At 36.8% G+C, this 17,817-nt stretch overlaps 1 protein-coding gene across 3 annotated transcripts; it reads right to left on the bottom strand.

The window, feature by feature from the left end:
* Positions 1 to 682: 682 nt before the first annotated feature.
* Positions 683 to 4,614, bottom strand: LOC126605113 (putative transcription factor bHLH041). Of its 3 annotated transcripts, XM_050272471.1 has the most exons (9): positions 4,158 to 4,613; positions 3,813 to 4,073; positions 3,595 to 3,717; positions 3,396 to 3,501; positions 3,287 to 3,301; positions 2,985 to 3,047; positions 2,004 to 2,792; positions 1,334 to 1,741; positions 683 to 921 (listed from the first exon to the last, which is right to left on the bottom strand). In XM_050272471.1, the coding sequence occupies exons 2-9, from the start codon at positions 4,001 to 4,003 to the stop codon at positions 844 to 846; spliced, it is 1,773 nt and encodes a 590-aa protein (XP_050128428.1). In that variant the 5' UTR covers positions 4,004 to 4,073; positions 4,158 to 4,613; the 3' UTR covers positions 683 to 843. The 3 variants fall into 3 exon arrangements, with proteins under 3 accessions (XP_050128428.1, XP_050128430.1, XP_050128429.1); XM_050272473.1 differs by having other exon boundaries at positions 3,809 to 4,614; XM_050272472.1 differs by lacking the exon at positions 3,287 to 3,301 and having other exon boundaries at positions 3,813 to 4,614.
* Between the last annotated feature and the right edge of the window lie 13,203 nt (positions 4,615 to 17,817).

The following is a 17,817-nucleotide window of genomic DNA, read 5'->3' as shown; positions in this document are numbered from 1 at the left end:
ATAAATGCGTACCAAGAAACTAAGAACAAAAAGGGGGAAAACGGATTTGGAGCCTCTCCAGAGCTAATGGAGAGGATCCTCCTGACCAGTTATTATGGGTCGTTGAATTTTTATCTAACAGCTACAAACAGGAGAATCTCTTTAAAGTTATAATAATTATAGCCGTTGGATTTTTATCCAACGGCTCATGATAACTGGTCAGGAGGATTCTCTCCATTAGCTCAGGAGAGGATCCAAATCCATGGAAAACATACTTATATTGGGTGGGCTTGACTGACCCCGACAGCTGGAGCTCCCAACAAAACCATCCCAAGCTCCCAACAATTGTTGTATAATTAACAGATGATTAAATAATAACATAAAATATAATATGGGGAAATGTTCAGGAGACTCTCTTAAAATGAGACATTTTATGGACAATTTGAACCTCATATTTTAACGTTAATTTTCGCGCCAATATTATAAAAATTGTGCAAAAAATATAAAGTAACAAAGATTCTATAGAGATTCCACTTTTGAAAAAAAATTTCTCTGCAATATAAATTTCTTATGAAGATAAGGCAAATTAGTGAAAGAAACCATTAAAATTGTTACCTTTCTATAAAAAAATAAAAAAATCTTAAAAGTATTCTACACTTTTAATCGAAGAAATAAAATATTAGTTGTTGGTCAATAAACACAATGAAATGAATGAAATTGATACGTTTGATCGTCTAATTGAATGGTGGTTATACCGGATGTGATAGGGTTCAAATTGGGAAGCATCGATGGGTGCCCACAGAATGCAATCCATATATCAAAATATTGACTAGTCCTACAATTTCGACTATAATAAAAAGAAGACTAGTCTATCCTACGTACTAAGTCAGCAACCACCCTTCTCACTGCTTCCTGGAAAGCAGCCTCGTCCCATTCAGTTCCCTGTGAAAAGAATAAAGCAACTACTCAGTTTCCTTCTAATTTCCTCAAAAGTAGGCTTCTCATTGCTAATCAGTGACCTCATTAAACCCTTCAATTATTTGTGTAGTTAGCACATTAAATCTACAACATGAAATTAACAAGGCTACATATCAACTTTCTCTCAAAAGCAAGCTTGTAATTTAAGTGGTTATAAGCGTTTATCTTTGTACTCAACGTTCAATGTCTTATGTTAAAATCCCTACGTGTACATATTATTCCATTGTTTTCTGCTGTTTAACTTTTTGTAGTTGTAAAAGCTTATAAAAGGTGTTCTATATACCCTAGGTGAATTTCATTCACACATGCTTCAATACCAGGGAGCATATTAATAATTAATGAGTTTAAGAAATTTTGTAAGTATTTTATTACATACCTGATCAACTCTTAATCTCAAGATTACGCGGTTGATGTTAGAATTTGATTCTGATATCCAAGTATTGGCTTCCATGGACATCAAGCTTACATTCTCAACCCGCTTCAAGAATTCCAAAATGCGGATCACCATATCTTCGGTGCAGCTCTCTTGTGATCTTAGAATCACTTGCAAGTCAATAATTTGCTCATCTTGATCCGGGGATGATTCGGTTGATACACGCGTAACCGTAAGACTACATCTTTCATTTGAGGAGCCTGCAGCTGCTGCTGCTTCATTAGCTCCTAAGCTGGCAAGTGGCAAGAGCCTTGCCTCTAACTGCTGGTTTCTTTTGCTAAGCTCAGCAACTTGAGCTTTTAAACTAGTCAAGTACTCCCTTGCAGTTGTAAGAACTGAGGCTTTGTCTTTCTACACTACCAAAAAATTTAATTAATCACGATTGCAACGAAACCAATATATATACCAATGCAAAAAAAAGAGAAAGATGTTCTAATGCATTGCCCAACAAATGTGTAAATTAATATATAGCTATATTGGACCGTGTTTAACTGAACTGGAATACTAAAACTACGCTCAATATAATCTAGTTTAGTATAGTTTATTGTAGTCCAATTCAATCCAGTACGGTCCAATATCCTTTTATACAACAGAGTATATGCATGTTAAATACCTTGGTTCCCGGAGGAAGTAGTGATTTCAATGTATGAAAGCTTTCATTGAGCTTCTCACGCCTTTTGCGCTCTGATATCATATGATGCAACTGGCTGCTTGTGGGGCGGGTGGCTTGGATACCTTCGCGAAGCCTCGTTAGATTCAAGCTTCTCAAGAAGGAAATGGATCGCTTGTGCATGTTTTGCTGGCGTAAATTAGCACTCATTTGCGTTCTTGGGGCTAAAACTGAGGTGTTGTAACTCTTGAAAGCACTGGCCCTTGGAGTTTGCAAGTGATGATCAGTAGTAGAAGAAGAAGAAGGTGGATTAGTTTGTGGGGGTGGTTGATATGGAGAAGAAGACAGAACTGCAAGGATGGCTCTTGTCATCGTGGCATCTTCGATCTCCGGAGTTGGGAATTGGATGTTTCGGATTCGAGAAATTGCTTGAATGGCTTGTTGATGAGGACTAGTAGTACTAGTAGAAGAAGTAGTAGTAATGAGATTTTTGGTTGGTAAAGGTTCCAATGAACTAATATTGATTGGTTGCAAGGGATTGGAAGATAATTGTGTAAAGAGTTCTGGGATGTTATGAGAAATGGTGGTAGTGGTGGTGGGAATGTTGAAGAGGAGGGAGGAATATTCAGGACTATCCATTGTGGAAAGTGATCTCAAAGAAGATGAAGATGATGAAAGTGGATATTGTTGCTGACCGTTGATTGACCTGCTGGCAACTTCTGTATGTGGAGATAATTGTCCTGGAAAAACTTCTGGCAACCAGGTTCTCATCATTTCTCTTTTTATATTTATCTGCAAAACAACAAAAAATAAATTAGTTAATTATAAAAACCTCAATTATGCATTAAGATTCTTAATATAATTAAAAGCCACTTGGATCAGCCTGGTGGGGGCGGGTTATGGTAGGTTTAGGGTTCGAAACCTCCGTGTAACCAAATTTTTTTCATAAAAATAATTCCAAGTAAGGTTATGACTTGGTCTTACTTGACACACATTGGACATGCCCAGCTCAATTTCTCCACTCTTGCACCCCATGAAAACTGCAGTCTGTAATTTAAGAGGAAACTATAAGAGAAAAATACCGATTAATTAAGGATAATGCTTGTGTTCCCCTTATGCGGGAACCTACTTATTTCCTCACTCTTGATTAACTAATCTCTACCATCAGAACATCATAATTGGAATAATTCATTCTCTTTGTCCTCATCTAAAGATCATATATGCAAAAATATTCAATTTGGAGATCTTTATCCATTAATTATTGTCGTAGACCAATATGAACAAACCTTAATCCTTGCTTCCTGTTACAAGCAGATTAAAAATACTCAATTAGCGCACGATATTTTGCCTGCGTAAATTAATGAATATACTTCAGTTATATTTTAAATTAGTTACCTGATAAAATTGCCTCTGTTTATCATCTGATGCCAGTCTTTGTAGGTCCATTTCTTGCAACTCCACAAATGAAAAACTATTCCTGAAAGCGAATCCTGGAACACACCTGATCATGTACATATATACATGCAGCAAAAAACTTATGAGAGAAATAGCAACATTAATAATTAGAAGCAAACCAATAGGCTTAGTTACGCACTCGTTTTCGAAGACTTTGAAAACTGATAGCCGATACTCATCGAAAAGCCGCCGAGCCAAACTGCCGGAAGAAGAGCTTGGTTGATTTTCTTCATCATAGACACCATCGAGAAAGAATAAGCAGCTGCACGAACACATCAAACCAACATTAATACGAGCTCCTTCCACATTCGATGTGTGTGTGAAACGGAGAGTGAGAGAGGAATGATGCATACATACTTAGAAGGAGGTGGCATATAAGACCACAAGCAAATGTAAAAGCAGCCAAAAGATTGCATGACAAGTCGAAGGAAATTGGCGCGAGAACCTTCATCGAGGTGGAAAGCAGTGTCCATAGACAAAGGTGGGAAATGGGAGTCTCTCTGGATCTCCCCGCTACACTTCAATCGACCTTTATGTCTTTTGGTCATGACTATAGGATGACCCTACCCAATATATGTGCTCCTTATTCATCTTGAATTATATGCGGAACCTGATGAGCTACAGAGAGTAAGAAGAGTCGTTTAACTAGAAGGTGGCAAAGGGAAAATCATAATAAGATAATAAGTATAGGGCTCCGCAAACTTGAGTTTAGCTAAGTTGGCTAGAGCAATGTGTTCTCATTATGCAACTAAGTTCTTCTCCTAGAATTTAGTGTAGAATATACTATCGGTTGTCAAAATGAAAAGTATAGGGCCAAACAGCATGAATATATGTTGGGGAAAGATGTGAGCAGATTAATAGTGGCTTTAATCATGGAAGAAGCTGGCACAGATGAGGGAGATTTGAAAAGTGGTGATATTTATACACATAGATAAGAATATTAAAAGAAAGCATTCATATTAGTGATGGAAGAAACTGAAAGAGGAAGAAGAGGAGGGAGACAGGTGATGAGAGAGAAAATTAGAAGTTTCTGGTTCGTAAGTGCTTGAAAAGTAGAAGGATGAGAACATGAAAAGTAGTAGTACTGGTAAGCAAGTTTAGAGAGAGAGAGAGGGAGAAGCAGCCAGGGAAGGAGGGGAGAGAGAGAGAGAGAGAGGTAGGTTAGAAAAGTAGTGGTCAAAGTCCACCCATGACTCAAGGGAGGATATATACCTTAATTAGTTGTACAAGTGGAATTGAAAAGAGTCAAGGGAGGAAGGCAGACTCCCCTCTTTATTTTTTTTCTACATTCCCGCATTTAAAAAAAGAAAATTTCTTCCCCTTTTTATAAAATTTTCAGTGTTTTGTTTATTTGATCTACCAATGAACTTGGTTTATGAATTTCACCATGTGGGTATGAACGCTCTTTCGCAACACCTTCTTCTGTCACATTTAAAAATAAAGGGATCGATCGATGCAAAGGTTTGTCTAAAGGTTTGTGACGTTTGTCTAGACTTTGTTTGAGTAGATCTTTTGGCGCACCTAATATTGAATTACAGAATCACCCGAAGCTTCTCTTTGATTTGGCATATTATAATGCAATTAGAGTTTGAGCATGAGTATCTACGAGGGCAGTTGAGTTGACTACATTGATTTAATATACACTATGTTTTTAGTGTATATATTTAGTTTTAGCGAGTAAGCACAAGTTAGTTAATACGACGCTAAATATTTGTTTTGAGTTTACACTGTACTTTATTGAAAGATCACATTTGCAAATTTTTACTCAAATTAAAAAGCGTTTAGTTATCTTCGATATACTTTGCACTATATACAACCAAACATATATTTTCGATAAAAAATCACGTTAACAATAAAATTTCTAAACGATTTTCCAACTATACTATGAATTAAAAAGAAGGGTAGTGCTGTTTACACTCTCTTTTACCTCCCACACACTCTTGTTAATTTTTGTCCATTAATCTTCTTTAATAATTTGATCAAACGGCCGGAAATTGAGAGGAATGTGTGAGAGGTAAAAGTGAGTGTGTGGATAACACTACCCTTAAACGAACTTTCTTTATTAGCATGGGTTTAAAGAGTAATGCTACATTTATCACATATTTGTATCATCTCTTCAATAGAGGTAGTAAGGCCACCAACACATGTGGGTCTTATCTCTATTAAAGAGATGATACAAATGACTTCGCTATAGGAGTTTAAATTTGAATTTTTGTTACAACATGAGCTATTTTCCGAATACCTTATGACCACATGAATTATTTACCTAATTAGGCCAAGAGGAAAAAAACGTAGTGGCTCCACTTCCCCTTGTCATCTTTAATTTCTTAAGCCAAATGCTTGACCGGGGCATATATTCTTTGGTGAGAAATCGTCAAATGGCAAATGTTGAGAGAATCGTAGCCACCAGTTCATTGACCGCGATTGACCCTGATGGGCCTGATCCTTTCCTCTTCTTTTTATATCTTGTAATTCATATATAATAAGTATAAGCAAAAATAGAAATAAGATAATCGCTCGTCTATCTTTTACACCTAACTAGTGCTCTTTTAAGTAAAATATTATTACTTGTATCTTATATTTGGTCCTTCGAACCTGAAGTTTTGGCTCCCCTCCGAAGATAAAAGTATTAGGTGCCAAAGTCTTCTCATCTTCTTAGTCTATAGTTTTAGGGTTTAATATATTTCTTGTCCCAAACCTCTATTGGATTAGTTAAAAGGAAAACTAATGAAAATGACTTGAAAACTTTGAGTTTTAACGATAAGGACAAAATAAAGGGTAAAGTGAATAGTACTAGGATTGACCTTTTAGTATAAAAATGTGATTTTTCATTAAAGTGAACAATACCGGAAGTTTTTCGTTAAAATTCTCTTAGGTAAATCCAACAAGCATGAGCCAAAGAATAGCTTCACGTCAATCATTGTTTTCTATTACTTGTTGGTTTTACTCCCCAAGATGACAAATAAAAAATTTGTTATTATTTATTCTTATTTTGAACAAGCTATAATTTATTCCTGCCCTTTCACATTTGTTTCTTTATTTATTTTATTTTTAAATGAAGGTCAAACGGGGACGTCGGGGAGGATGATACAAACTCTAACCTTTGGGTGTGAAAAACTGATAGACAACATGAATAACAAAAATAAAAAGAACATCTTCCTATAAACTATCCAATAAATAGAACATTGGCTTCACACTGAAACCGTTAAACAATTAAGCTTCAACTCGGATGCGTCCACTGTTAATGCCTAAAATTGGGTTCATTCCGAAATAACATAAGTGTCAAGGAGCAACTTCGCAAAGTTATTTCCACTGGTGAAGCCACAGAGGTGCAAGGAGTTGCGGCCGCACCCCAGATCGTTGGAATTCAACCTTAAGAGCGAGAATCCGCCTTTTGATTTCTCTTAACCAGCACAAAAATGCCCTGAAACTGCATTCTCGGCCTCGACCTTGCCTATCACCGTTGTCCATCGTTGTAATGAATGGCGGGGAGAGAATTGTGGCTCCAGCAATGTCCAAGATGCCTGCATCACTTATCGACCGAATTGTGAATGCTTGTATGCACTGCTACAAAAATCCCCACTAGTGCTAGGAAGCTATTCACTGTCCTGCAGATTAATCTCTAGACTTTCAAAATTAAGAAATGACGTCTAAACCTTCTTAATCGTCTGGCTAGTCCGCCTTGTTAGAATTTATTAGGTTTATTTAGGAAATTAATTAGAGATTTGATTTGATTTTGTAGTAGGGTATTTTTGGCATTTACGCATTAGGGTTTCTTAGGTTTATTTCTCTATAAATAGAGCTTGTAATTTAGTTTGAGAGTAAGTCATTCACAATGTAGCCTTTTAGGGTTTTGTAGCCGTTCCGTCATTCTCTTTTGTTTAATAATATTCTTATTATTTTGTAGTCTTGTTCGTTGCGCACTCTGATATTCAACTAAGCGTCCGCACAGCCTGCCTAGGTCGCAACTCTCATTTAGACATCAAATCAATAACTTTCATTTTGGATTTTATTTGTTCAAGAAATTGTAGGAGACTTGTTGAATACTTGGATGAACACTCATTATACACTTGTTCTCCATATTTTTTGTATGTTATAATATTGTAATCTATGTCATTTTATTATGCAATTTATATATCTTAATACAATTATGTATTTTTGTAAATATAAATAGGCACTCAAATTATACTATATAATAAGGGATGAATTGTCAATTTAATCCCTGAATTATCACCTGAGTGAAAATTAGGTTCCTAAATTTTTTTTTTCAAAAAAATCAATCATTGAATTATAAAAATTTACCAATTACATCCCTAATATTAGATTCGAAGCTACTTTACTCAATTTTATGTCAATTTAAGTCACATTACTTGCATGTGGTACACATTGGATGGTAGATTGGTAATTTTCCATAAAGAAATAGTGTATGGAGTTAACTTTGGAGGATAAATTCGATGATAGGCTCGCACCCCATATGAAATTTTAAGGGCTTATAGGTGAGAAAGTGACGATATTACACTCTAAAGTGTGTCAAGTAACTTAAGTTGACGAAAAATTGGATAAAATAGATTTGAATATAATAGTAGGGATGAAATTAGCAATTTTTAATGAATTTAAAAACTTATTTTACCGAAAAAATAATTCAGGAACTTAATTTTCACTGAGGTGATGACACACCCTGACCCGGAATGTTCACTAGGACTCCAAATCGAGCTGTGTTGGTCGACACCTAGAAGGTGACGAAGCCGTAAAGTTTAGTGATGTGGAAATGTGAATAAATTTAAACCTAAAAATACTTAATCAAAAGAGTGCGCGGGTGAGCGGGATTGAATCTATTTCACACGTGATGTCAGAGCATAAGACAATATAGTAAATAGGATAAGGGTTATACTGTGAAATTCCGTTCCTGGATTTTACTGTTATAATCTATGTATTTGTATTATTGAGATTTTATATTATTTTTCGAGAATTTATATCAATTTATTTGAAAGATTTCAATTAAACTAGTTAAGAAGTTTGAAGTTTAGAAATTAATTATTTAAAATTAGTAGACCTTTGGAGGTCATAATTTATATTTTCGAATAGATCTCAAAACCACGAACGCATAGGCGAAAGCCGTTTGCGAGTCCGGATTATAACGGTATAGTTACAGACCTTTGAAGTTGTGTTACTAAACTATAGATTTTAGAAATTATTTAAACTCTCACTTTAAGGGAAAAAGCCAAGGAGGTATGTGCTTTGGTGGCCAATGAGAAGTAAAGGTTGAACGGAGGACCAATCAAATTAATAAGGGGAAGGATTCTGGAAAAAAAAAGAAAAAAAAGGGCTGCTACTAACCCGTTTTGGGGGTAAATTGGACCCGTTAACTCACAAACTTGATCCGCTTGTATCTCCTTCATTTGAGCTCCGTTTTGGGTGATCTTGGTGTCCATGGAAAGCTCTTGACGAGCTCTACATCTCTGTAGTGTTAGATTTTTCATTTTCTTATCCATTTTCCCAGTTCGAGGCAGCAAAGTTCCTTGGGTTTCCGACGATTTTGTCATTTTTCTGGTGATTCCGGCAACCATTTCCTTCGAGTGAGGTATGAATCTTCATCTATTCCTCATAATCTTCAAGTTGATATGCTTGTTTCGTGCTCTCGTATTCATTTTAGAGTTGGGTGTTTAGAACCCTAGTAATCCGGTTTTCTCCGATGAATTTGGACGGTTTCCGGTTAGAATTTATCGTTGGCCTAGTTGTGAAAAGTGTTTCCCTTGTTGAGCTCTAGCTACCATGAAAATTTGAGCTCATCTAGTTAATGTTGAAAATTCAGGGTTTCTAAACCCTCCATCTTGGCTACCACCGCGTGTGACAGTGCGTGGGACCGTCTACGAGTGTTGTCTAAGTACCAAATACCTTCTAGTAACCCTGTGAACCTATGTCTAGCTCGATTTTCCGAAATTCAATTGTTTGGTGTGGTGATCAAATTGGATTGCCACTTGTTTGTGTAATTGACGACAATCCGACTGTTGGATCATAATTAAATTTTAGTATGTTATTCTAGAAGCATAATGTGGACTTTGAGAAGTTATGGATCAAAAATCCAATGTGCGGATATTCAGGATCGAATTACATAGAGTTGTGGATCCTATCGTTAACCGAGAGTTGATTTGTGGTCAACATGTCTCGAAACGTTCTAAATAATAAAATTAGTACTACGAGACTAATTGAAGTCTAGTGGACCTATATTGGTTAGATAGTGACTTGAATATATGAGATATGATTATTATCTTAATTTTTTATATTGGTATCGTTTGTGAATATGATTTGGTCTTATAAATATGATTTCTATTGAAATGTGATTTTTATATATTTAGCCATCGACATATGCTTATTACATATGATTTGGCTTGTGTACTGATGATGTTTGTGATATATATGTGTTTAATTATCTTTTTAATAATGTGAATGATAATTATGATGAATGTTATGACAATTATGGGATCTAATTATTGTTTAATAATTATTTGGATATGATTGCCAACTAAATACCTATTTGAACTTGGCATTACTACCTAGTATGTGATTGGGATGAAAGTCAGGAGATGAGTTAGGTACTTTATTAGATTTTTAGTAGAAATAGTAATTAGGGGAATTCCTTGTGTTGTGCTCCATATGACTAGATGCTGGTTGATATATGGAATTGATAGCGTGTATACGTATAATTGGGTATAATGTGTGATGATGAGACCGTACCATGTAGTAGTGGTACATAGATGGTCCTGCTTGCTATATCCGCGGTGGGGGACCATACGTATGCTAGGAGTGATCATGCTTAGTATATCTACAATGGGTGATCACTACCTAGAGTTATATGATACAATCCTGCTTGGTATTTTTGCGATGAGGGACTGTTAGGGGTGATCATACTTGGTATATCCGCGATAGGTGATCACTGTCTGCACGATGAGATTATACCTATGGTTCTGATTGGTATATCCGCGATGGGGGACCATACACATTCTAGAGATGATGATGATTAGTTGTACTTGGTACATTTGATAGGCGATCATATTTAGTTTGGTTCCGTTGAGTGGTTCGGAACCCGAGGTTGTTGGATTTCGTAGAGTGGTCTGAAATCCCATTATTTGGAGAAGTAGGTTTGGCCTAACTGTGTCACTCTAGCCTTAGTTTTATATATATTTGTGTCAATGGTTTCGAGAATCTTGTGAATTGAGTTAGAAAAAATGTTGGACGTCTAGGTGACTCCTTCGGGATTTTCTACGATTCGATTATGATTTCATAAGGAATGAATTTAGAAGATATGAGAATGATTGTTATTACTTTGATCAAATTAATTAATTAATGTGGCTAGAAAATGGTTTTGTGTTTTGTCGGTTATTAAATATGATGTATGTTGTGAATTGTGATATCATGATGAGACATAATGATTTATATGTAGGATGGAAGAGAAATCATGATTTCATGAGGGTTTGTTATGTAGCCTGAGCCCAAGAATTTCATGCTATCATGTTATATTAAATGATTGAGGAATATTATGTTTTTCTGCTTGAACTCAGTGGGATAAATGTCTGATTTGGTGAATGGTGAACTACAAATGACTTGATCCCTATTGAAGGTACGTAGGCAGTCTAACGAGGAGGTTAGATGTAGCCATAAAGTAAACAAAAAATTTACTATGCGATTCGATTCTCTAGCTGTGATTTGCCATATCCCGGAAGTGGGGTACGTTGGGATACATGTATTTGGTGATGTCACGTGTTGATCCTGGACATATGTCGGGGATCGGGGCGTGACATATACCACTGAAGATAACCATCTCCTGAGATTTGCCAGAGTCCTCATTTATACTTAAGCACAGCTACTAAACCTGGAGGGGCAAAAAACAAAGTTCAGTGGGTCAGCAAAACAACGCTTGTAAGAAAATCTTTACTTTTAAACATACTAACCCCTCGCTGTAAAACAAGTATAGTTTTCTTAAGATCATACTACATATAAGTATGAAGATTTAATGTATGCCAACAATATATATCAGAAATATGCCACAACAAGAATAATTCAACAACAATAAAAATATAGGCATGTGCTTGACAATATACTAGCACGCAAATCAGAGTCACCTAACGTGACCTGTACAACTGCATCTATGGCTCATCAATCTATACTATCACACAAGTCGGAGTCACCTAATGTGACATGTACGACAGGCTAGGTGTAATAATAATATACGCTCTAGTGCTACGACCACGTGAACTCATGCTAAGCACAGTCACTTACAAGTCGGAGTCACCTAATACGACCTGTACGATAGGCTAGCACCTACTTGGATCTAAGATGAGCATGCGGTGCGAGAGGTAAACATACATGTGAAAGATGGCCCTGGCCCCGGGTGGGAGCACTAACATCGGGGTGTAGTAATGATGAGCTAACTATATGAATATATGTATGCCATACAATTCAATCAGTATACTAAACTCACTTGAATTTACTTGCGCGTCCTGTAGAATCATTTTAGTATTCTACCACAGTACTATATTTATAAGCAGGTAAATATGCGTATGAACATTTCATAGCCATTTTATAATTCCAAACACAAGGCAATATTTACCAAACTAATTTAAAATTGTGGCATAATAGGCCTAAATCCATTTAAATGCATTTGTGGAAACTATAAGCCATATATATATATATATATATAAACTACCCACTCACTGATACGCAGTCAAAACGAAGCCTCCGAGCCTTGCTTGACCTCGTACACCCTTGGAATACGTTTCCCCTATACGCGAATTTACTAATTTAATTAGTTTAATACCACATAGACGAAAACTTAAATAAAACCTTCGTAGATTGGTCAAACATAGGGTTTGAATATATGAAATCAATCTACTCGACGTCACTAACCTACACAAATTTTTAGAATAATTTTTAGACATCGGACGAACCCTCATGCGCCGGCCAAGGCATGGCCACACTCGCAGCATGTGCGGTCCGTGTGACTAACGACATGAGGAATATTCCGTTAAAACCTTAACAGAAATTAACGGCATTACCAAAAGCCATTAGAATATTCCGTCAGAGTTGACAAAATATTCTGTCATCTTCTTCAGTCATCTTCGCCGGTTGCCGCCGTCTGGTTCACCAGAATCTGGAAAAAGTCTCCGATTTCTGGGTAAAATTTCAAACCTTCATATCTTCTTTATTTCTCAACCATTTTTCACAAATTTTATATGGAAATGAAGCTTATGAAGAGAAGAACACGATTGAAAATGGCTTGAAAGACATGGTCGAAACTCCGACTTCTCGAAACCTTGTGTTTCAAGGTTGTTTCTCCTTCAAACCTTCACCAGAGACCTCGGGGAGTTGAGTGGAGGCTTTTAGACTTTCTATAAACTTGTAACTCGCTCGTACCTCATCGGGAAAAACTGAGTCGGGTTAGACCTTCTGAGTTTGACGTCCAAAACTCGGTCAAACCACGATCCAAGGGTATGGTTGTGTTCGTGGTGGTGAGACGAATTCGAAGGTATGGTTTTAAGGTCACGTTAATGAGGTTTGAGGGTGGTTCATCCTTGTTGTAGAGACAAAGAGAGAAAAAAGAGAGTGAGAGTTGCTTTCTGATTGGTGAGGTAAGAGAGGGAAGAGATGTGAGTGGTGGAGAGCGATTGAAGGGATTTGATTGGTGAAGGGAACTGGATCCACCAATTTAGGAAGGGATTGGTGAATTTTGTACAATTTTTAATGTACAAAATCTGCCTCCCTACAGTGTTTCAAGCACTAATAAATTTGCACGCGGGTGTACAAAAATACCCGTAATTAACGTACTTTAACGGAGCATAACTTCTTCGTTACAGATCCGATTCGATTCTAACACGCACTCATGAGTTCGTAACAACAAGTACTAATTTAGTACAAAACCAGGAAAATGGAACTGAAAGCCGAAAACCACGTCCACGTCAGATTCCATTTTTGTCCAAAAAGGGGTAAAATCATCAACTTACACCAACGGAAAAGAAATTACAGTGAAAAGTAGGGACGGGTCGTCACAATCTACCCCCCTTAAGAAAATTTCATCCCCAAAATTTAAAATCATTTGTTACACAAAATTCGATAATAGGGAAAATAAAATATATGTACATAATGAAGAAATCAAGTCGGAGTGGTTGTACAAAAAGGGAAAATGCTGCTCCGTCGCAATTCGGAGTGCAATAATTCCTTTTTAATGCCTCAAACTCATACTTTCCTTCTTCTTCAGTACAATAATATAATATAATAGTTTTCCCAAAAATAGAATGTCAAAATATTTATATGTACTAATGTCCCGTTGAGAATACATATATATAACAACATAAGGTTTAGAGTAGTTGTACTAATAGTAAAACCAAACACAGGATTTTTCTACTACGCTCCTGAGTCGCGTACTTCGAAAGTAAGTACGTAATATCCTTGGGTTGAACCCAAGTAATAAATAGGTAAAATACAACAAACACATAAGTAAGTACTAATGTAAAAGGACCTACCTATTTACTTGCTTAACAAATCCAACGAATAAGTCCTTGATATTACGGTTTGTAGTCCGCGATATCGACAACTCACTGTTGTCATGATAAGTCAGTAAATAATTCCTGAGGGTGCACTATTACCGTCATGCCCTTATTGGGAAATACATAAACAATGTCTAGTTAAGCCTCTACCGTGCTCACGCACTACCCCCTTAGGCAACAATAGCAATAAAATAATTCTTTATTGTGAACTCTCACAATTGAACACTTGTTCGTAAAACTCCTCTGTCAAACAAGTGCTAAGCAAAGAATCTCCAAAATATGTCTCAACAGTGGCATAACCAAGACCAAAAATTGTAACTGTAGTTAAAGCAGTTTTAACATAAATAAATGTCTAATACGATCATGCTACCACTACAGAGCAGATAAACGTAACACGCCATGAAGGTCTGAGTAAAACGTTTAGACTAGCAGTTAGTCTGAGGGAGAAATATAGTCGGTGACAAATCTTACTACACATGGCCTTTAAGAAGGCTTCCTAAAAATTTGAAAGCAAAACACGCATCTCGATGAGATACCACAGTGACGTACCTGCCACGTAAACAACCCATGTAGTTCGCAATGCCTTAGTAAGCAAATTCATAGTGAAGTTCTCCTGACAGTGTATCCGCTTCAAGGCAATACGAAGTGTAGTAGGGTAGACACGTACCCAAGGTTGACTAGAATGCCTTTCACTACAAAGAGGTAAAAATGGAATTACTGTCAAAGTTGGTATTGATTGAAATGTCAGAAGACCCAATAGGTTCAAGATTGGGCAATTTTACCAAGAGGTGTAAAATGTTGTCCATTTGGACCAACAGAACGCGAATTGACTCATCAAGTCAATTGATGATCATCGTACATCACCAAAATCTCCACATGCACAAGAAACTCGTACTATGAGCGTATAATGATATTTTCCTATATCTACTCAGATACAGGAAATGATTATAACTACTCGAATGATTCTTAATTATTTGTAAGTATCGTCAACTCGATATTCGTGAATCCCGACTAAAATGGGATAAGACAAGCTAAAGACGTTTAAGGGTAGAGATGTCTTTTGTTGTTGTAGCAGTAAATACGTTTGCATAACCGAGGTAATACATGATAGTGCAATCGTAGACGTTGGTTTAGTTCTTCCAACATTGCTGGCAGAAATTTAGCTATTTCTCAACAAAAGTGTACTCGAGAAATTTGTGAGGTTGGTGAAGATTTTGAACACGTTTCTCCACAAAGAAGTGTCATCCAGCTTTCAAAGATGACTGTTGACTTTAGGTCATGAATGAGGTGGTTCGTTTCGAGCGGTTTTGACCGTTGAAAAATAAAAGCGATACTTCGTCATGATGTCTCTGCACAGCTGAAAACATCCAAAGAACACGTCACACTGGATTTCGAAATGATTAGAGTCACCAAGAGGTGTAAAACAGAGGTAAGGTGAGACAATGCTTCAGTTGTCAAAAACTTTACTCATATTCAAAAACCCAAACTAAATTAACTTTCCTCAGTCGTAAGTGAGGAAAGACACTGCAGCCGAAAAGATCGCTAATAGTTTGTCGATAATCAACAAGATTAAAGATATCTTAGTTTCACAACGCTTTGCAAGAATTTCAACATTCTTTCGCTAAACCCTTCTTGGATAAAAGGAAAAATGTCGTTCCCAAGAAAGTACCAACTTAACAATGATTATTTGAGAAAATGGTATAAGGTTGACTAACAGTGCTTAGAGAATTTGGTCTCACTGCCGAAGTAGATGAGAAAGTCGTCGAAAAGACTACTATGAATTCGTCAGGCTACGGAAGAAAACTTGAGTTACAAAGGTTAGTCAACTTGACCATCAACTCGAAATAGGGTTTAAACTGTTTTCAATCGTCACCCGATTAAGTCGTTACAATCTAGGTACGATCCTAAGGTTCAACCTTTCGCCTTTGCAAATAGGTTTGAGGTTCCCAAGATAAAGTGTTTAGTCCCTAGTTGGGTAAATTCCTAATTGGTAAACTTTGTAACCGAGTTTCTCAACGACGTAAGAAACGTTCAATATGAAGCAAGGAAAATTGGTGTAATACTAGGAAGTGGGTCGATGATGTACTTCATTTCACAATTTGGTGATATCTCAAGTAAAATTTTGGAATATGACGCCAAAGGTATACGTCCTCGAAACGTACTATACTACTAACCAACTCTACGACACGAACTAAAAGGTTTTCACAATTTTCTTGAAACTCAAATCACTTTAACAACGAGATATTATCTCGTACCTCGATTCTACCGTCTACTTGTGGAAGTGATCGAGATGTGGCTAGTCGAAGAGGTTTTGTTTACCTAGGTAGGTGATAAGATAAAAACAATCATGAGTTTACTATCCTAATACAAAGCTTGTTCCTAAGCTTTCACGATCCTAGTTTATTCGGCTCAAGTAGTCACCGTAAATCAGTCTATCAGTAGCGCCGCTAATTAACGGGCTTAAGATATTTTAATATTGTTCGTTACCATGAAACTGTGAATCAGCATTCTGGCATAAAGGTATCATTCCCAGATACTAAAACATGTGTCCGGTATCAAAAATCATACCACCAAATGTTGGTCAACGATTTCTGGATATCATACAGCATCGTCAATTAGTAGCGTCACCGTAGGCTGATTATGGGTTAGAGCCCGTTCGGGTAGAAAGCTTCAGGTGACTGGAAAAGAACTGGTTAAGTGAAGTAGTTTGTTGATTCTATGAGGATTTGGTACTTTTAAGATTTCTGCTACTCCTAGGGTATGATAACTCATACTCGAAAGCCTATACTCACCTAAAAGAAGAGTACACATCGAAAGGAAAATCTGGGAATTAGCGTTGGTTGGAAAGTCCTATGGCTGGAAAAGATCTTGCAAAAGATCTACTTCGAAAAGGACTTTATTGAGAGTCGATCTTCCTCCTGAAGATCCAGCATGAACACCAATACATTTGAAGATATTAGTGTTAATAGGGACCAAAAGTGATTGCCCTTCATACGATCTTCTGTATACCACTTTAGCACCAAGTTGTCGCTTCAGACATTTCTAGAATCTTGATGAAGTAACCTTCGCAGGGATTCTAAGAGAGGGTAAACTAATAGGTGCTACCAAAGAAACAAAACCATTTATGGTTTCCTATCTCGAAGGGTTGGTAAAAACGGTGGGAAAAGCAATATGATTGATTGGTAAGTCCTCGATGAAACTCAACTCTTGATGCATTAGCCTGGCTACGAGGTTAGTAACTTGTTTCCTAAAATGGTAATTCCTTGGTAGGGGGCTCATTGTTTTAAGTCTAGGGGCTATTGCCAAAACGATTTTCTAAAATGACGATAAGTCGTTTAAAGTACCCAAACTTAGGGAAAGTTAACACGTTTTTCGTGCTCAACAAGGTGGCAAGATTCGGAAATTAGGTTCAAGAACCAAGAATGCTTACATCATGCGTGTGATGAATGCAAAACTGACCAAACTTATGCTTTGATACCAAACTGACACACCCCGACCCGAAATGTCCACTAGAACTCTGAATCGAGCTGTGCTGGCCGACACCTGGAAGGTGACGAAGCCATAAAGTGTAATGATATGGAAAATATAAATAAATTTAAACCTAAAAGTGCCTAATCAAAAGAGTGCGTGGGTGAGCGGGATTGAACCTATTTCACACGTGATGTTAGAGCATAAGACAGTATAGTAAATAGGATGAGAGTTATACCGCTAAAGATAATCATCTCCTGAGATTTGCCAGAGTCCTCGTTTATACTTAAACACTACTACTAAACCTAGAGGGTCGAAAAACAAAGTTGAGTGGGTCAGCAAAACAACACTTG

Source organism: Malus sylvestris, chromosome 15 (assembly GCF_916048215.2).
Source record: "Malus sylvestris chromosome 15, drMalSylv7.2, whole genome shotgun sequence".
Classification (NCBI taxonomy): Eukaryota; Viridiplantae; Streptophyta; class Magnoliopsida; order Rosales; family Rosaceae; genus Malus; species Malus sylvestris.
Note: the sequence above shows the minus strand (reverse complement) of the source record. Positions and strands in the feature narration are given on the sequence as shown.

Bases quoted from the DNA above. Each gene is read 5' to 3' on its own strand.
- LOC126605113 (XM_050272471.1), bottom strand. From the start codon at position 4,003: ATGACCAAAAGACATAAAGGTCGATTGAAGTGTAGCGGGGAGATCCAG. The intron at 2,793-2,984 runs GTAAGACCAAGT...GTTGTTTTGCAG, and splicing joins GCATGTCCAATGTGTGTCAA to ATAAATATAAAAAGAGAAAT. The intron at 1,742-2,003 runs GTATTTAACATG...TTGGTAGTGTAG, and splicing joins TACTTCCTCCGGGAACCAAG to AAAGACAAAGCCTCAGTTCT.